The 18,863-nt window shown below is 41.5% G+C and overlaps 1 protein-coding gene and 1 pseudogene across 1 annotated transcript; both read left to right on the plus strand.

Annotated features, from left to right (window-relative positions):
• The first annotated feature begins 6,708 nt into the window (after positions 1 to 6,708).
• LOC108368103 (trifunctional enzyme subunit alpha, mitochondrial pseudogene) overlaps positions 6,709 to 18,863 on the plus strand; it is an 18,986-nt pseudogene continuing 6,831 nt past the window's right edge.
• LOC108368102 (zinc finger MYM-type protein 1-like) lies at positions 9,264 to 12,250 on the plus strand. The gene is made up of 2 exons (XM_017622867.1): positions 9,264 to 10,487; positions 10,552 to 12,250. Exons 1-2 carry the CDS (start codon positions 10,205 to 10,207, stop codon positions 12,048 to 12,050), a joined length of 1,782 nt encoding a protein of 593 aa, XP_017478356.1. The 5' UTR covers positions 9,264 to 10,204; the 3' UTR covers positions 12,051 to 12,250.

Consider the following 18,863-nt stretch of genomic DNA (forward strand, 5'->3'; position numbering starts at 1 on the left):
CTCGGCCAATATCGCTTAGGCGGTTACAGTGCCAAAAAAGAAGAAGAAGAAGAAGCTGATTTCGAAACGTCAAATTCAGAATTTTGGTTTGGCAGCACTTTTTTCGAGTTCACATGGATTCAGTGATAGCAAATTGCTTCGATTCGTAGCGGACATTCGTATTCGTAGCTTTGCTACCATGGATTGCGTAATAGGCCTGAATAACTTGAAATTTTAGTTTCCGTGGAAAACGCCATTTTTGGTGAAACAAAAGCGAATACTGATTGCACATTATTTCCTTTATCAACTGAAACACCTATTTTAAAATTACCGACACGCCAAGTTTTCCAAATTGAAGTCATGGCTGTGGTACTTCCTTCTGCGAAGGTATTGAAGTTGAACGAAGTGGTTCATCTGTTTATTAACCAATTATACTACAGCTTCTTTTGGTAGTCCTGAATATGATTTGAAAATGAACACAAAACGATAATAAAATAAATGCCTTGAAAGCATTAACTTTTGCTTACAGTGCACGCGGCAGCTCTAGAGGATTGGAATTATCCTTTAAATGTCGCCTGATCGAGGCGTTGTTGTTGTTGTTGTATCAGCTACAACAACCCCGCCCAGATCGGTTGAGAGATACTTCGCCGACCTAAACGGGGTTGGATAGCCGAAACAAGAGCCCTTGGTCGGGTAAAACCCGAGTCATTCCGGTACGTAGAACCGGCTGTCGTGGGTGCGTCGTCGTTCATTGTGCAGAATTTCGAATCGTCTATCTGCTCAGCCAAATCGGTTCCCCTACGATCGTTTGACAGGCTTGAGTGCCAAAGATCGTGGTGCGCATTAAAGTCACCTACTACCTTTCGGTTTTCACCTCTGAGGAGCGCACCTATATCAGGTTGATATCCTGCCGGGCAGCAGGTGACAGGGGGTATGTATACGTTGAATATTTCGAGCTCAACATCGCCTGGCCGGATAGCAATGCCCTGACCTTCTAGGGTGGTATCCCTGCGGTCGATGTCTGCTTCGGTAAGACGATATTGCACGGTGTGGTGCGTGATGAACGCTAAGCCACCACCATTTTCTCGACGGTGCACGTTGTACCCGGCACAATGCAACAATGTTGAATTGCTGTGCAACTTCGTCTCTTGGACCGCAGCTATCGGTATACCATGCCTTCCCACAAAGACGGTTATCTCCTCGATCTTGCTCTGAAGCCCGTTGCAGTTAAATTGAATTGAATTGAGCTTCATGTGGTTCGGGAGACGTGTGGTAATGCGGGTGTGGAGAGATGTGTGTGGCCGTGACGCCATTGGCTGTGTGCGCTGCTGAGGTGGTTGCCGCCCTGTGGTGGTGGTGGGTGGCGTCGCGGTTGAGGTTTGCGACTGTGCTGCGCAACACGGGCCCTCGAAGTTCCTCGTCCAATCTCGCGTGGTGCGCAGACCTGAACATGGCCTAAAGTGGCACCAGCTAAGGCAGGTGTTGCACTTGACTGATGTCACATTACGGAATATCCTGGTCTGACATACCGTGCAGATTGTAGGAGGAACCAAGAGTTGTTGGTGGCGGCGTGTGAGTGGTGGTGCAGTTGTGTGTGGTCTGTCGCGGTTGTGGTGTGGTCTATTGTGTTATGTGGTTGTGCTGTGGTGTTTGTGTGGGACTGCCCAGGTGGACTAGGGTTAGCCGTGGATGCTGCTCTGTTTGAGCAGCAGGGGGCCACAAAATCGTGGTCCACTGTCGATGTTTCCGTAGTCCTGAGCAGACTCTGAGGTGACTCCACCCCTCCCAAGCATTGCACTTGACTGAGGTGGAGTTGTGGTGTAGTCGTCTCTGGCATACACAGCAGGTGTAGGTTTCTGGCCCTGGGTTTGACTCTATGCCAGACCTGAGTAGAAGAAACCGTAGCGAATGCATCCCTATGGAAGAACAACTTCTGAGATACTTCGCCGACCTAAACGGGGCTGGATCGCCGAATCAACAGCCCTTGGTCGGGTAAAACCCGAATCATTCCGGTACGTAGAACCGGCTGTCGTGGGAATGTGATCGATGCGTTCGTGCACTTCTTTTCCTCTTAAACAAATAATTGTGATGGACTTAGCTTTATTGCTGTCTTTTGTTTAAAACTCTTTATTTTAATAACTTAATTTTACGAGCACAGCTTGTTTACAGCTGCTTGTTGGTTGTCGAACCGTCAAAGTTCGATTATCGATAACTCTACAGCAACTGACGATAGTTGCCATTCGTATTACAAATTTTCTCTCCAGTTGCGTTGCCAGCTGGCAACCGAACCGTAGTTGTGTTGCTATCCGTAATCGACCCATTGGCCCGTAGTTATAGTCAAAATAAAGATGATTCCAAAGTTAAAAGCAGCTTTTTGACGTAACTTTCAATGGGATATCTGTCAAAAAAACCGGCTTTTAACTTTAGAGTCGACTTTATTTTGACTATAACTACGGGCCATTAATTTTAGTGTTAAAATAGATCTAAAGTAGTTACCATATACTTGTTGTGTTTTTAGATTTTTCTTTAATACATTTTCTAAGTAAAGAAATACCACTTATCTGCCATTTTCCAGCGGCAATCTTTTCACACTACATTAGCAAAATTTCTAAGCTTTCAATTGAACAAAGAATAAAAACGCGATCTCTCCCGGGGATACAACCAATTCCTTAATATTAAACAAAAATAATATTAAATTTTATGTATGCGGATCCGTCACGATCTTTCTAGAGAGCGAAAATTTATTTATAAGCAGCGTTAGAATATTCTGCTTCCGGTCAACGGTGAGCGTTAGCTGTGCAAGTTAGAAAAGTGAGGGGGACTGGGAAATGTTATGTGGAATGTTCTCTTTCGAATGTCAACAATTTTTTAAGTTTCCTTAAAAATTTGGTAAAATTGGTTTATGGTCACCTAAATCGTTCAAATACCCCTATGTGCGTTGGCCGAACTGATTTTTAAATGCTTCGCAGTCATATTGTTTTTCGCGTGCCATATCCTAACTAAGCGCATCGTGCTACGTGCGATCGGGTGCTGCCATGCCTAATTTACTCAATATCTTGTTTGAGATTGCCAAGCACATGTCTTCAATCAATATCAATACTTTGTTGTAAATTTCTTCGCTCAGTTGTAAATATGGATTTGATGTTCTACTACGCACCTCACGTAAAATATCATCCGCCATATAGTCTTTGTATTTGGACCACTAATCAATTGGATTCGATGGGAAGCATGTTGATATAATTATCGAAAACAACGTTCGTATTGGATGAGCATTTGACGAAATTACAGCATCTCGGAGGGTGTAATCCAAGTGTCATTCTTCAGCAATCCCAAACGTTCGCAGGCTTCTCTATTTGTTGCACACAATTCTCCATTAACAGTTCGCAGATGTTGAAATGATGTTGGACCACGAACCTTAACTAATAGCAAACGTAAATAAAAACACTCGTCGTTTCTTGGATGGACTGAGTACATGCGACCTAATGCATCGGTAGAGAATACCCAGCTTCCGTCGTTGAAATTTCTTTAATGATTGATTCCAAGTGTAGTCTGAACTTTTACGTACATATCGACAGCAGATGAAAAAGGCGCCGACATTCCAAGATGTGGATATCTTAATTTTCGCGAACCAAAGGCGGATATGAATTAAAATTCATTTAACTCACTTATTCGTTTCAGCGCCTGTAAATGGATTGATCTTATTGGGGAAAAATACAGATTCAATTTTTACCTGTGAGTGGATTTATCAATTTTATTGCGCAATGATAACCGGTGTCTTATCAGCTCTGATTATAATTTTGTGATTATCGGATGGCATCTGGTCTATTGCGGTTTTAGGCAATGAGTCAATGTGATGTGTTGATGAAAAGAGGTTTGCAGTTGCTCCACAATTGGTCTTCTCACCGAACTGCTGTGTGCACAACGCTGGTCTATTTCTTGTTGGGCATAGCCCATGAAATAAGTCTGTAGAAGTTTATGGTTCGGTGTTCGGCGGTTGCAATACTGAACGTTCTCGGTGGTATATTTGACTTTGGAACTTTAGCATGTAATAATAGAAATGATGAGTACGTTGTGGAAGTGTCGAATGGTGTGAGCAATAATTGTGCTCTAATTACCTTAAAAGTAAGCATGAAGTTATCTTGAATTATATATCTTGCCTCAAAAGACGTCATTTGAAATCAATTGTTGTATTTCTGTATTTGTGCCAAACAGTGTTTGGAGTCTGTTCCTGTTCCTGAGACTAATGACCGCAATGGCGACAATTTAACTTTTCCACTCCCAAAACACAATCCAGGAGCTTCATTTTTGAATTTCATTGCTATACAATGTGTGGCACACAATGCTCATGGATCCAATAACAACAGATTGGTAGGTACTGTAATCCGACTGTAGCGTTGTAACGGATGGCAGCTCGATTAGTATTTGAAGGAATGCTTTCTTGCTTTGCTTCGTACACGTATATTCAAATTATCTGTAACGCGATTGCGTTCTATTGTCCGATGATATCTCATTCGACGCATGTCATGCTTGTTTGAAGTCTCTCTTTCGACTTCTGTGCGTGCTGAACGTGTCTGCATGGAGAAGGAGATCAGGCTATATATATATAATTTTCGGGTTGGTTACTGTAGGTATTGTTAGGCCGTTAACTTGTATGCCTAATTCTAGCCTGACCTCCTTCGTCCATGTGGTGAAGCGGGTCGCCGTTGTTTTCTTTGGGGAGAGTGTTAGACTCCTTGCAGTGAAGCGAGAAAGGCTGGAGAGATAGCAGTTTACTTTTGAGCAGAGGACATCAATTTCATTCCCAGGCGCCAATATCGAGAAGTCGTCAGCGTATGAGATCAGGGAAACTCCCTCAGCTAGCTGGGGGAGCTTGGAGATGTGGAAGTTAAACCCCTTGTTTTATTCTTCTAGGTTTCGAGGTTTGATCTCTGAAGATTACTGACGACTATCGACCACTAATATAATTCGCCGACCACCGCTTGAGCTCCTGTGGGAGAGGGGAGGCCTCAATGTCTTCTAGCAGCGTGGAATGGCAACCGGTGTCAAACACCTTTGGGTGTTTATGGCGTTAAGTACTGTTGTTGTGCTGTGCGCTTTACGGAAGCCATGCTGATGTTCCGCTGTGGTCAGGTGGTAGGTGAAGCACGGCAGTAGCATAGCCTCTAGTGTCTTCGCGGCCGGGGAAAGGAGCGATATCGGGCGATAAGAGTATCCTTTGTTGACATCAGCATCAGCATACAGATTCCGTCGGGTCCAATGGCTTTGTAGGCTTTCGCCTTCCCGATGGCCCCTTCACTTCGCCGCTGGTGAAAACTAGTGGTGCACTATTTTTAGGCAGTTTGTGCAGCCTCCTGGTCACCTGACGTTTGGCCTTATCTACCGAAGGATGTAGTGTGAACTGCCGGCTAAAGTAGCTCGCGCATTTCTTCGGGTCCGACTAGGCGCGACCTTCAAATGAAAATTCCACTCTGTCATCGCGCTTCGTCTGGTTGGACAAGGACCTCACGGTTGACCAGAGCTTACTAACACCAGAGGCGAAGTTAAAGGACTTAAAGTGCTCTTCCCACTTTTTCCGCTTGTGCTGATTTACCAGTTGCCGAATCTCCAAATTTAAGTCCTCTGTTGCTAGTACAGCTGCTTCAGCCGGAAAATTTGGGCGGACTTCCGCGATGCATCCGGATGGTATGAAGCGAGCCGCTGCGGCAGTGACTACCAGCGCTCGCCAGTGTGTACGTCTGAGGGTGTGATGAGGGTGGCGAAGCTGCTCTTGATAACTTCGGCGAAGCCGTTACAATCAGCTTCGTTGAAGTTGGTATAGGTTCGGTGGTCCGCGGGTGCAAAGTCGGTGGGCTAATTGATAGAGATGATTATGGGTAAGTGGTATGGTGCTAGTGTTAGCATAGGTCGCCATGACATGCTATTTATCAGGCCAGCGCTAGCAATTGTTAGATCTGGCGAGCTGCTGCAGCTGCCCACAATCCTGGTGGGGGTGTTGTGGTTCATGGTGCAGAATGTCGAATCGTCTATCTGCTCAGCCAACAAGTTTCCCCTACGATCATTTGCCAGGCTTGAATGCCAAAGGTCGGGGTACGCGTTGAAGTTATCTACTACCATTCGGTTTTCACCTCTAAGTAGCGCACCTATGTCGAGCTCGACATCAGCTGACCGGACAACTATGTCCTCATATTGTAAGGAGGTGTCTCTCGGGTCGAGGCTTTCTTCGACAAGCCAAGAAAGTTGAGTTGCTGTGCAACTTCGTTTCTTGGACCGCAGCTATCAATATGCCATGCGGACCCATAAAGATTTCTATCTTCAATCTTGCTCTGGAGTCCGTTGCAGTTCAGTTGTGAGAGTTTCGTATGCCTTGGGAGGCTGGTCGCTATACGAGAGGGTGAGGGACGTGTGGCGTCTACCTTGGGCCTACGCCCGACGCAGTTACTGCCTAGTTGTCGGGGGCTGCAGTGGGTGGTATGTTGTTTGCGTCTGTGGTGCTCTGCAGCAGGGGGCGCTGAAATTTGTTGTCCACTCGCGTGTGGTGCGCAGGCCAGTACATAGATGGAAGAGGTCCAGCCAAGGCATGTGTTGCATTTTATTGATGTCACGTTCCTTTTATACTCTTCTGGCACACGGAGCAACTAGGAGCTGCTGGTTGACTCGCACACGCGATTTGGAACGGCCGGTGGATTGGTGTGAGTGTTGAGGTGGGGAGATTTGCTGTTGCTCAGAGGAGCTTCTGGGATCCGTGCAAGCTCTTTGGGTGCTGGTTAGCATCTGCGCGTTGCGCGAGCGGGTAGCCGTGGAGGCTGGTGTAGTTTGGCTTGAGCACAGGGGGCCACAAAGCTTGTGGTCCACTCCCGGTGAGATCTAAGGCCAGAACAGATTCTTAGGTGACTCCATCCGTTGCAGGTATTGCACCTAACCGATGTGGAGCTCGGATGCTGTCGTCTCTGGCAAACGCAGCAGAAGTATGTTTCTGGTCCGGGGTTAGGTTCAAAGACCGCCCGGAGAAGAAGGATGCGGAGCAATCCGTCTGCAAGTTATTGCTCCATTGACGTGAAATGATTGAAGGGTATCGCCGATCTACAAAAAACTCGCACAAATATGTTTTCGTATAAATGAAATACAAATAAACGAGTTCCTACATAAAGCAAAAATTTTAACAAATTCATGGAATATACACCCTAACTTGACATAACTCACAAGTAGCATAACTCAAATTTTAAAATCTGGAATTATGTCACTCCTTGTACAGTGACAGAAAGCCAATTTTTTTACTTGCGGTTATGTTACTTCTTATAAGTGTCATAACCCCAATTGGGATAATGTAACTTTTGAGCCCAAAGCATATTTTCCAGCTCACAAGAAAAATAAAAAAAGCATATAAAAACACGCTCAAGAAATGAAAAAGAAATTTTCAATTATATAATTTTCTGCGCAAAAATACTTCCGCCGGGAGAATTCTACTTTGTTGCAGCAGGGGTGCAGTTTTGATTTTCTTCTATTTCGTAAAAAATCTGTTTAGTTAACGGTTGCGGTTGAGTACGGACGTGTTCTTTATTCGCTCCACAAAAAATCATATTTATCGTGTAACTAATAATACTTAACCATCGAAAGATACATTAAACTATTATTGGAGTTTTGTGTCGTCACGAACTGCCCTCAGCAGTATAAAAAATCAAACCGTGATCGCGAAAAATACCTAAATAAACAACACGACATCGTGACATCGTAAAAAAAAATTAAATTATTTGTTTACATACAAAACGGTAGTTGAGTGAGAGATGAGTGTGGAGGGCGCTGCCCTAAAGGAGCGCAGGCACTCAATACAAAGCGCAAGCAAAAGAAATGCATCTTTAACAATTACTGCATACAGCCCAAAAAGCAAAACCAGCAACAACAACGCTAAGGAAAACTCTTATACTGCTAACACACCATCACAAACAGCAGATGCAGCCAAGCAAAGAGCATCTTGCTCTCCAGCAGTGATCAATGCGGACAACAACGCAGCTGCCGATGATAATACCACAACATAACCAGTAAACAACCTTCGGTGAATTTGGCGACTGCCTTCCTCGGGGATGAATATGCTAGGGATGAAATTATTGGTACACACGCCTTCCAAGCACGCAGGGATGCTTTTAAGAAGCAAAAAATAATTTACTCCAAATAGTTTCAAAAAGTATCGCGTAAAACGAAATTTATTGAATAACACTGTGGAACAAATTCAGGTTAGCAAAAGTTAGGTCGATTCTGAGAGTGAGGGGTGAAAATAGAGGCTAAATTAGAAGACCCGTATCGCGGCGTTTGTTTATGTTAGTTCGAATTTTTTTTTAATCGACCTTCGAACTTTGCAGTCANGCATTTGCGAATTGATAGAAAAGTACTACGGATTGTAAATTTTTGTTAACTATGAGGTGAATGAAAATTTTCAACCCGGCATGACGGTGTTGAAGAATTTTTTTCTAATTTTATCACAAAGGCGTCTAATAAATGCATGTCTTTTAGTTCTAGAAGAATAAAAGTCAGTAAAGACAAGTCATTTTTGTATAATTTGTGATTTTAATTGCTCAACTCCTTTTGCACCAGAGCAACTGTCAAAAATTTCCAGCAGTAAAAAGTTACGAATGGGCACAGCAGAAATGAAAAATTTTCTCGCCATAATAAGAAGTTTCTTCAACATGGAATTTTTGTACTAATTGACATGAAAGTACTATCTCAACGCTCGGAGCGCTGCCACTGAGGGCCTTTGCTAACTGATAAAAAAGAGCAAATTTGGAAAGACCAAACAAAAATTTTGAGATTTGTCGTTGTGAATACCAATGCCATAGTTTTTACCTAGCTCGTGGGACTACGCAAAATTTTGACAGCTTGTAAAAATATGTATACACATCAGTGGCGGATTAACAATCTGGTGGGCCCTGGTGCGAAATTTTTTTGGGGGCCCTTTTCCATATAAATATTTTGCGATTAGAATACAGTTTGATCGTTATAAATTTAAATTGCGGTTCATGTAACATATTTGATCATTGGACGTTGTTTTGCTCTGTGCATTAAACGCACTACTCCATAATATTGATGTCATTTTATATTGACATTTTTTGGTTATTGTTATAGTCAGTGTTTAAAAAACTGCAATAACTTTCATTTCATTTGCTATCACTTAAACTTACTGCTCTGAACAACAAAGCAGTCGTAGTGTTTGTAGTGCCTTTTAAAAATTTTGATTTTGATTTGATTTTGATTTCGTCAGCGCAACAAGTCAAAGTAAGTAAGCAAGGTTTGCTTTTGCAAGTTGTATTCAGCAGCAGTCGTGAAATATGAAAATCAAACTGATTGCAAATATGTAATTTATAATATCAAGCAGCAAAGAAAAAACCTTGCGAAGTCGTCGGCAAACACAAAACAGCATCGCTTATTGCTTGCAAAAAGTTTGATTTTCATATTTCACGACTGCTGCTGCACACAACTTGCGTAAGCAAAGAAAATCCAAATCAAATCAAAATCAACAGTTTGAAAAGGCGCGACAAACAAGGCGCCTTGCTTTTTGTTGCTTTCCAGTTTTTGATTTTGCATGAACTGCGACTGCTGAAAATTCCTAATATGGTAAGCACACGCAATTACTCATTTTAAAAAGCGACGATAAGTAAAATCAAAAAAAAAAAAAACCAAGCAAATTGTGACAATCCAGAGTTTTGTGAATCTACTTCTGATACTTTTTCAATTCCATCAACGTCAAGAGAGGTTAATTTCCAACATGTTGACAGCACGATCGAAGGTGTATGAATGTATCAAAAATTGATGAAAATTCCACCAATGTGTTTTCAAATGACCCAGGTTTGTGGCCTATTCAATTCAATCAATCAATCGTTCAAACTTATTGGATTAAGAAGGGTATGCTATCGTTGGTATTTCAATATAAGAGTAAAAAATTAACACAGAATACTCTTATTTAGGTCCCTCGTCGTGTCGCAATATTGATTTGATCGCAAAGAAATCTGGACAAAGAAACTTTTCTGAATATCATTTGCATCGGGTTTTACCAAATGGAACACAGACCGAACGTGATTGGCTGATCTATTCGCCGTCAGTCGATTCAGTATTTTGTTTTGCTTGTCGCTTGTTCGGTAATTTAGACGAAAATGCAAGTTCATTTGCTCTAAAAGGTTTCAATGACTGGAAACATTCAAAGCGTGGTATTTCAATTCATGAACAATCTCATGATCACATGTCCAACAATGTCAAATACAAAATGCGACTAAAAACCGATTCTTCTATAGAAAAAACATTCGAAAATTCACTTGTCAATGACATGACTTATTGGAGGAAGGTTTTGAGTCGTGTTGTAGAGGTTATCAAATTCCTAAGCTCAAGGGGTCTTGCGTTACGTGGTCACGATGAAATTCTTGGGTCCAAACATAATGGAAACTTTCTTGGATGTTTGGAGCTGTTAAGCAAATTCGATCCATTTTTGGCAGAACATATCACACGTTTTGGCAATAGAGGAAAAGGTATACTTCTTCAAAATAACTTCGAAAATGATTTGTCTCTTCATTTGGTATGTTTTTTTTGCAGGAAGAGCTTCGTACCTTTCAAGTTCAATATGTGATGAATTCATATCGATTATGGGAAAAGGTGTGAAGGAAAAAATCGTTTCGGAGATAAAAGAAGCCCGTTATTATTCATTTAGCATTGACTCTACTCCGGATGTGAGCCATACGGATCAGCTGTCACTATGTTTTGGATACGTAAAAGGCCGTGACATTCATGAACGGTTTATTGCTTTCATTCCAATTGAAGGTCACACAGCAGACTATCTTTTGTCTATCGTTTTGAATTTCCTAGAGGAGAGTAAAATTGACATGCAAAACTGCAAAGGCATTTCATTTGATAACGCTTACAATTTGGCTGGAATTTATGGTGGCCTTCAGCGTTTGATTATTCAACGAAATGAATCGGCGATTTTCGTGCCTTGCACTGCTCACTCACTGAACTTAGTGGGTAAAAATAGTGTTTCTAAAAACATTACCGCATCTAATTTTTTTGATATGATCGAAAAATTGTATGGTTTTTTTGTTTATTCATCTTTTCGTTGGAATCGACTCAAAGAACAATTGTCCGAGAAAGGCGAATTTATGTTAAAGAGAGCAACTGGCACAAGGTGGTCGGCTAAATTCCAATCAGTTCAAGCTTTGCACTCATGTTACTTGAAAGTGTTAACTGTTTTGAATTCTCTCATTTCTGAAAAAAGCCTCAGTGAAGATAACAAAGCATCGGCAAAAGGTTTGATAGCCAAATTGTGCCAATTTAAAAATATTTTAATGCTTGTCTTGTGGAAAAGTGTTTTGACTAAATTTAACTTTGTAAATTTAGCTTTACAAAAACCAAATCTGACTCTTTCGACGATCACAAAACTATATGCTTCAATAGTTACAGATCTTGAAAACAAGGATTACAACAAAATTTTCGATGAAGCCTTGACAATTTTCGACAATATTCCTTCTGATTTTCAAGCAGATTTTATTCAGTCTCGTTCAACAGCGCAAGCACTTGTTCCAGAAGATGAGAAAGAAAATTTTAAAAAATCGTTATTCGAACCTGTTATCGATGCTCTGTTATCAAATTTGAAAAAACGTGCAGATATTTATAATGATTTGGAAGCCTTTTTCTCATTTTTAATAAATTTAAATTCAATGAGTGACGAAGACATTGCTGTATCATGTAAAAAAGTAGTCGAAAAGTATCCAAATGATCTCAATGAAGTTCAACTAACTGATGAATGTCAATTTGCCAAAAATTACTTTACTTTTGATAACTTAAATCATGAATCGATGTACAAAACAATGTTCGATGATCATCTTTGTGAAACTTTCCCGAATTTAGACATTTTATTACGCATTTATTTATGCATGTTTGTCACTAATGTTACAGATGAAAGATCATTTTCAAAATTGAAATTGATAAAAAATTGTTTGCGTAACACTATGGGAGATGATCGTTTGAACAGTCTATCAGTTCTTTCCATTGAAAATAACTTGTTGGATGAATTAGACTTTGATGAAATTATTGATTAGTTCGTAACACTCAAGTGCAGAAAAGTTGTGGTTTAATTTTGTTGGGCAAATAAATAAAAATCTATCATATTATCATATGAATATTTTTTTTCATTGGCCCCCTTGAGTCCGGGGCCCTGGGGCAATGGTCCCAAAATTTGTTTCGATAATCCGCCACTGATACACATAAAGTTGTTGGCGGTAATAAAGAGTCAAAATCAAAATGGAGAAAAGAACAAAGTGCGTACGTTAGTTGTCAGTTATAAAATAAATCCAATTTATTTGCGAATATTTGTTTCTTCTATTTATTGAAAGGCAACCATGCTTAAAAGCTTGTGTTAATTATATTGATAACAGAACCTTGCAACTCGCACGTTGTCTAAATTCTCAAGTAACATAAAATCCACAAAAGAATACATTGTTTGTATTACCATTAATACGCCATCTATAAATTTTAACAACACACAAAAATAGAGCTTTCGCACGAGCGTTTGTTTGGTTTTTCAACACCATTTATAATTTTCTTTTAATAAAATCACGATTTGTCAAATGCTTGAATTTATTTATCTAATAATAATGCAGCACACAACCCTGAAATCAAAGAAAAAGTCTGAGGAAGGCCATTAAATAGCAGCACACAACCCGGTGCCTTCCTCAGGAGTGAATATAACTACAACAACAACGACTACTACAACAACAACCCAAAAAGGTTGGTTACTGTCTATACTGTGGTAATACTTCGACGGCAACAAACAAAGAAGACGAAAAAAAAGCAAAAAATGCTACTGTTCAGATTGGGTTAGATCCCTACGTATTAATAAAGCGAAAGCGCACACCCAAAAAAAATTGAAAAAAAGCCCAAAAAATAAGATGTTGAAAGTAGTCACTTCAGGTGCTTCTACATCGGCGGAGAATAATCGTTTTAGTATTCTCCACCCGCTAAACCAATGTCTGCGCCAATGACTGTTAATAACTTTACTTCATATGCACAATTGCTCAAAATTACTCCCCCGACATAACCTCTTTTTGGTCAGAATAGAAGTAACCTAGAAGCTACTATAAAAAACTTTATGAAAGTTATGCAGGAGCAAATGATGGCAATGCAGAGCATGGTACACGATTTGATTAAAAATCAAAATCTATTACTTCAAGCCATTTTAGCTAAACCATGAATAATCTCAAATTATGTTTTTGGAATGTGAACGGGATAACCCGGTATAAAAACGAACTAGAAATTTTCCTAGAGCGATATCATATAGACGTTTTGCTTGTATCTGAAACCCACCTTACGCAATTCAATAACTTTCAAATTAATGGGTACAAATTCTGTGATACTAAGCATACACAAGGTAAAGCTAGAGGTGGAACAGCTATTCGCATTCGCAACAGAATAAAGCACTGTGAATTAGAATCGCAAAGTGATGAGTTCATTCATAACACTGCAATACACATTGATGACCACTTGGGTGGCCTTACTGTATCTGCTATATACTTCCCCCCCTCGTCTTAACAACAGAAAAACAATTTATTGACTTTTTCCTAAAGTTTGGCAGTAAGTTTATTGTAGCAGGAGATTACAATGCCAAGCACACATTCTGGGGATCGAGATTGATTACACCAAAGGGTAGAAATCTATATAAAGTAATCCAGAACAGAGGATTTGACGTCTGGTCTACTGGTTAGCCATCGTATTGGCCATCTGACCCCCAAAAAATACCCGATCTTATTGAATTTGGTGTAACCAAGGGTATTGCGCGACACCGAGTTAATACTGATTTTGTTACTTAATAATACTCATTTGATCTCTCTTCAGATCATTCACCCTGCCTCATAACATTATCAATGCTTATTGTTGCTATTTTGGGGAGTAGCTTAGGGTACGCTAAATCAGCGATAATAACTATATTTAAATAAGAGAGGAGTTTTAAATTTAAACGGTATTCAGCAGCTTTATTAAGTTCACTTAAATAGATAAGAATACAATTACTTCGGAGTTATGAGAAATTTGCCTGAGTGGCTAATTAAATGCGAGGAATCAGTGATGCGGTTGCGCTGGCGGCTTCAGAGTGAGTGCCGAACGCTTGGTCTGTGAGGACGAGTCATCCCGTACCATCTCTTACAATATTTATCATCGAATACTACAGTACGAATTCGAAGATATTTAGTACAATGCAAAATGAGATGTTGCCAGATGTAAATCTAATCTAAGTTACAATAATGTTTAAGTTCTAAAAGTAATAAAAAGATACGTGTAAAATATTAAAAACAAAAGTAAATGATGAAATTTCTGCCCATGTCTTCAACATGCTGGGCCCACAAATCTTGATGTCATGTTGGTCGGTTGCAGCTCCGATAGCGATTATGTGTGGTCTTCAGGGGGCCTTATTCGGGCTCCTTGACAGAGGAGGAGGAAATGAGCCCGGTGGCACACCTGATACATCTCGATTCGCCTGTGGGAGAAGATCGAAAAATGTGTTAGTAAAATAATACGAGTGTGTAGAGATGCGAGTGAGTTATGTGGGCATGTATTGCATGACCAAATGGATAATATTGGAGAATGGGTAAATAATTTATAAGAGTGTGGGACGGTTTGGAAGATTCTTCTCGGGTGGAAGTATGATTGGAGTTGATCCTGGAGAAAACCTTTGGTTCGCGTCTTGAGAATTGTATACTTTTGATATTTGATGATTATGCGGTGGGGGCTTTTCGCCCACTGCCGAGTGTGCAGAGCCAGTAAGGTGAAGTGTTGGGGGCTACAGTGTTGTTGTGTTAACTCTTTACCTAAGGGAGCGACACTGGTCCTAAAGCAACTAGTTCCGGTTGTATCCTCTCGCGAATGTAGTTGACGAGAATTACGGTCACTTGTATATGGAGAGGAAGTAGCCTTCTGGGTGTCATCTATGTTGGGTGGCATCGAAGTTCTCGCTTGATTTGATGCTGGGGTCTGCACACTTGACGGCTTTGTCTTCGGATTTGAAGCGCATGTCGATTTATGAGAGGCACTTGAAGGATTTCCTTCATTGGGGGCTGAAGATTTTGTTGGCTTGAGGGTAAAATTTGGAATTCGGGGGCCTGCTGAGTTGGTAGAGAGGAACTATAAGGCTTTCTCCATTTCAGCTTTGCATTTATAATATTGAGTCGAGCAGTTTGCAAAAGTTGGGGTTCTGAACTACGTACTAATGTAAAGCAGCGTAAATGGGAAAGTTGTTGAAATGAGGTCACCACGCTTTCCCAGTTTTGGTCCAAGAGTTGCATTTTTACTTTTAACAGCGACACTGAGAGGTTCGCTGTTGAGGTGGAAGACCATCTTTGGCACAGTAAATCGAATTTGTGGCTTTCGAAATTAAAATCCTGATGGGATGCATTTGTTGCGGGGTGCAATGAGAAAATTCGGAAATTACTACCATTTTTATTTTATATTTTATATGGGTTGGGAAATTACACTGTAAATGAAATTTATTTTGTTTACTAAATTTTTTTCTTTGAATTAATTTGCGCTGATGTAATTTTCTTTATGTAAGTTTAGTTATTTGGTACCACTGTGCGGTGTTCTCATAGTTTGACTAACTTAAGCCACGGTATTATCTTCGCGCATTCGAGAGCAGTGCTTATGTGTGTGCGGGTGTATGTGCATGCACCGTACATGAGTTACGTGATAGAATGAGTGCAGAAAAGGAATAGGGTAAGTGTAAAATTCGCGTTAAAGCACTGTTGATAGCTACTGCGTGCGTACATATGTATTTATACCTTGCGCGCCAGCAAAGCTACAGGAACCTGTACAGATATACATATGCATATAGTTGTGTAAACTTAGGTCTCTTTTTATGCGTTTTTTTTGCGTATTTGAATTTATGCGGTTTTTCAAACAATTTCTTCGATGTAGCGATTTTGCTTTTTTGAGAGTTTTTATTACTTTTTTGAGTGTGTAAGAGACAATGCTTCTGATAAATAACTTGTATTTGTATTCTTACATAATTCATGTATTTATTGTGGTACAAATAACTAAACTGGACCCAAGGTTCTCGATAAGGGACAACAAAGATTCGTTTTTGCTCGTTTATATGAACCAGTGGATAAAAATATACGTATATGCGAAAGGCAAATCTTTTTAAATGAACACCGCCAATATTTCTTGCAAACACACATTGATTTACATCTTTTATTTCGCCTACGACACAGAATTGTTTTCGTACAAAATTACGCAAAAAGCTTACTCGTTCGTTTTTAGGCATGCCATTGTTACGAATCTCGAAAGTTCAAAAATACGATTCGGATCGCAGCATAATATTTCTACGATTCGTAGCAAAATCCGAATATGAAAGAGTTGCAGAATAGGGGTGTAAAGGTTTCACTCCCTGCAAATACGCATGCAATTCTGGAAAGCTTTCTGCTGGGGAGAAACTTCAAGGTGTCCCTCAAGGCAGTGTTCTAGGACCCATATTGTACGTAATATACACTCGTGATTTGCCAATTGATGATAGTCTAACCATTTCAACGTTTGCTGATGACACAGCTATCCTAAGCAATAGTTCAGACTTTAAAGAGGCTTCTTACACGCTGCAAGAATATTTGATAAAGTTAGAGCTATGGCTAGGTTCTTGGAGGGATAAAGGTTAACGAAAGCAAGTGTATTCAGACAACATTTGCTTTGAAGAAAGAAACTTGCCCACCACTAACAATAAACAGCAAGGCTATACCACAAAAAGATAGTGTCAAATACCTTGGAATGACACTACATAGAAGACTTACCTGGAAAAATATATAGAAAACAAAATTTCTCAAGCGAAACTAAAACAAGCAAGCCTTCAATCGGTTATAGGAAACAAATCTAAATTAAGCCTAGATAACAAGATGTTGCTTTTTAATATGATGATTAAACAGTGTTGGGCATATGGAATCGGGCTTTGGGGCACAGCGTGCAATTCCATTTTTAACAGACTTCAAAGACTGCAGTCACACGCGCCATATGCGGAGCACGATGGTTCATAAAAAATACGAATATCCATAAAGATCTTAATGTAAATACGGTGCATGAGGACATAAGAGAGCTAAGCACCAGTTACTCAGCACGGTTAATGAACCATCCAAGTACTTCGCCGACCTAAACGGGGTTAGATCACTTACACCCCACATCACGACACGTCTCCCGAACCACATGAAGCTCCTTCAATTTAACTGCAACGGGATACAGAGCAAGATTGAGGAGATAACCGTCTTAATGTGTCGGCATGGTATATTGATAGCTGCGGTCCAAGAGACGAAGTTGCACAGCAATTCAACTTTGTTGAATTGCGCCGGGTACAACGTGCACCGTCGAGATCGCGAGCGAGATAATGGTGGTGGCTTAGCGTTCATCACGCACCACACCGTGCAGTATCGTCTTATCGAAGCAGACATCGACCGCAGGGATACCACCCTAGAATGTCAGGGCATCGCTATCCGGTCAGGCGATGTCGAGCTCGAAATATTTAACATATACATACCCCCTGTCACCTGCTGCCCGGCAGGATATCACCCTGATATAGGTGCGCTCCTCAGAGGTGAAAACCGTATGGTAGTAGGTGACTTTAATGCGCACCACGATCTTTGGCACTCAAGCCTGTCAAACGATCGTAGGGGAACAGACTTGGCTGAGCAGATAGACGATTCGACATTCTGCACAATGAACGACGACGCACCCACCAGGATTATGGGTAACTGCAGTAGCTCGCCAGACATCACAATAGTCAGCGCTGGTCTGATAAACAGCATAACGTGGCGACCTATGCTGACTCTAGCATCAGACCATCTACCCATAGTCATCTCGATTGATAAACCAACCGACTTTGCCTCCGCCAAACACCGGACCTATATCAACTTTTCCAAAGCTGATTGGAAAGGTTACGCGGAGTTTACCGAAAACACCTTCACAGCGCTCCCCACACCAACCGACGTCCATCTCGGTGAACGTAAGTTCCGCAGGGCTATCACTGCTGCTGCAGCTCGCTTCATACCGGCAGGGTGTATATCGGACCCACGTCCAAACTTCCCTGCCGAAGCGGCTGTTCTAGCCGATGAGCGTGATAGCCTTCGTCAGGCCGATCCCGGAGATCCCCGTATCAGGGATCTCAACGCGGAGATTCGGCAACTTGTAAACGTACATAAGCGGAAGAAGTGGGAGGAGCACCTGAAGACTTGTAATTTCACCTCTGGTTTGAGTAAGCTTTGGTGAACCGTGAGGTCGCTGTCCAATCCGACGAAGCACGACGACAGAGTCGAAATTTGATTCGGCGACCATGCTTCGTCGGACCCGGAGCGATGCGCGAGGTATTTTAGCCGGCAGTTCATACTGCATCCTCCGGTGGACAAAGCCAAGCGTCGAGTGACCAGAAGGCTGCACAAACTGCCAACAACCTGTGCCCCCTTGCTTTCACTTGCGGTGAAGTTCAGNAGCCTCCAAAGCCATGGGTCCCGACGGTATATGCATGCTGATGCTGAAAAATTTGGGTCCTGCGGGGGTAGCGTACCTAACGGAGGTCCTCAAGTTGTCTATGGCCACTCTCATCATCCCAGACATCTGGAAGGAGGGGAGAGTGGTCCCACTGCTCAAACCGGGGAAACCTGCAAACAAAGGAGATTCGTATCGTCCGATAACACTCCTTTCCCCAGTAGCGAAGACACTCGAGGCCTTGCTACTCCCGTTCTTCACAAACCACCTGACCCCAGCGAAGCATTAGCATAGTTTCCGTAAAGTGCGCAGTGGCCTTAACCGAAACCGTCCCTGTGAGAGAACGATTCTAGTAGCGTTGGACTTGTCAAAGGCGTTTGACACCGTCTGCCATTCCACGCTACTAG

Source organism: Rhagoletis zephyria, unplaced genomic scaffold (genome assembly GCF_001687245.7).
Source record: "Rhagoletis zephyria isolate East Lansing unplaced genomic scaffold, Rhagoletis_zephyria_1.1 Rzeph_scaffold_02953, whole genome shotgun sequence".
In the NCBI taxonomy this organism is placed as follows: domain Eukaryota; kingdom Metazoa; phylum Arthropoda; class Insecta; order Diptera; family Tephritidae; genus Rhagoletis; species Rhagoletis zephyria.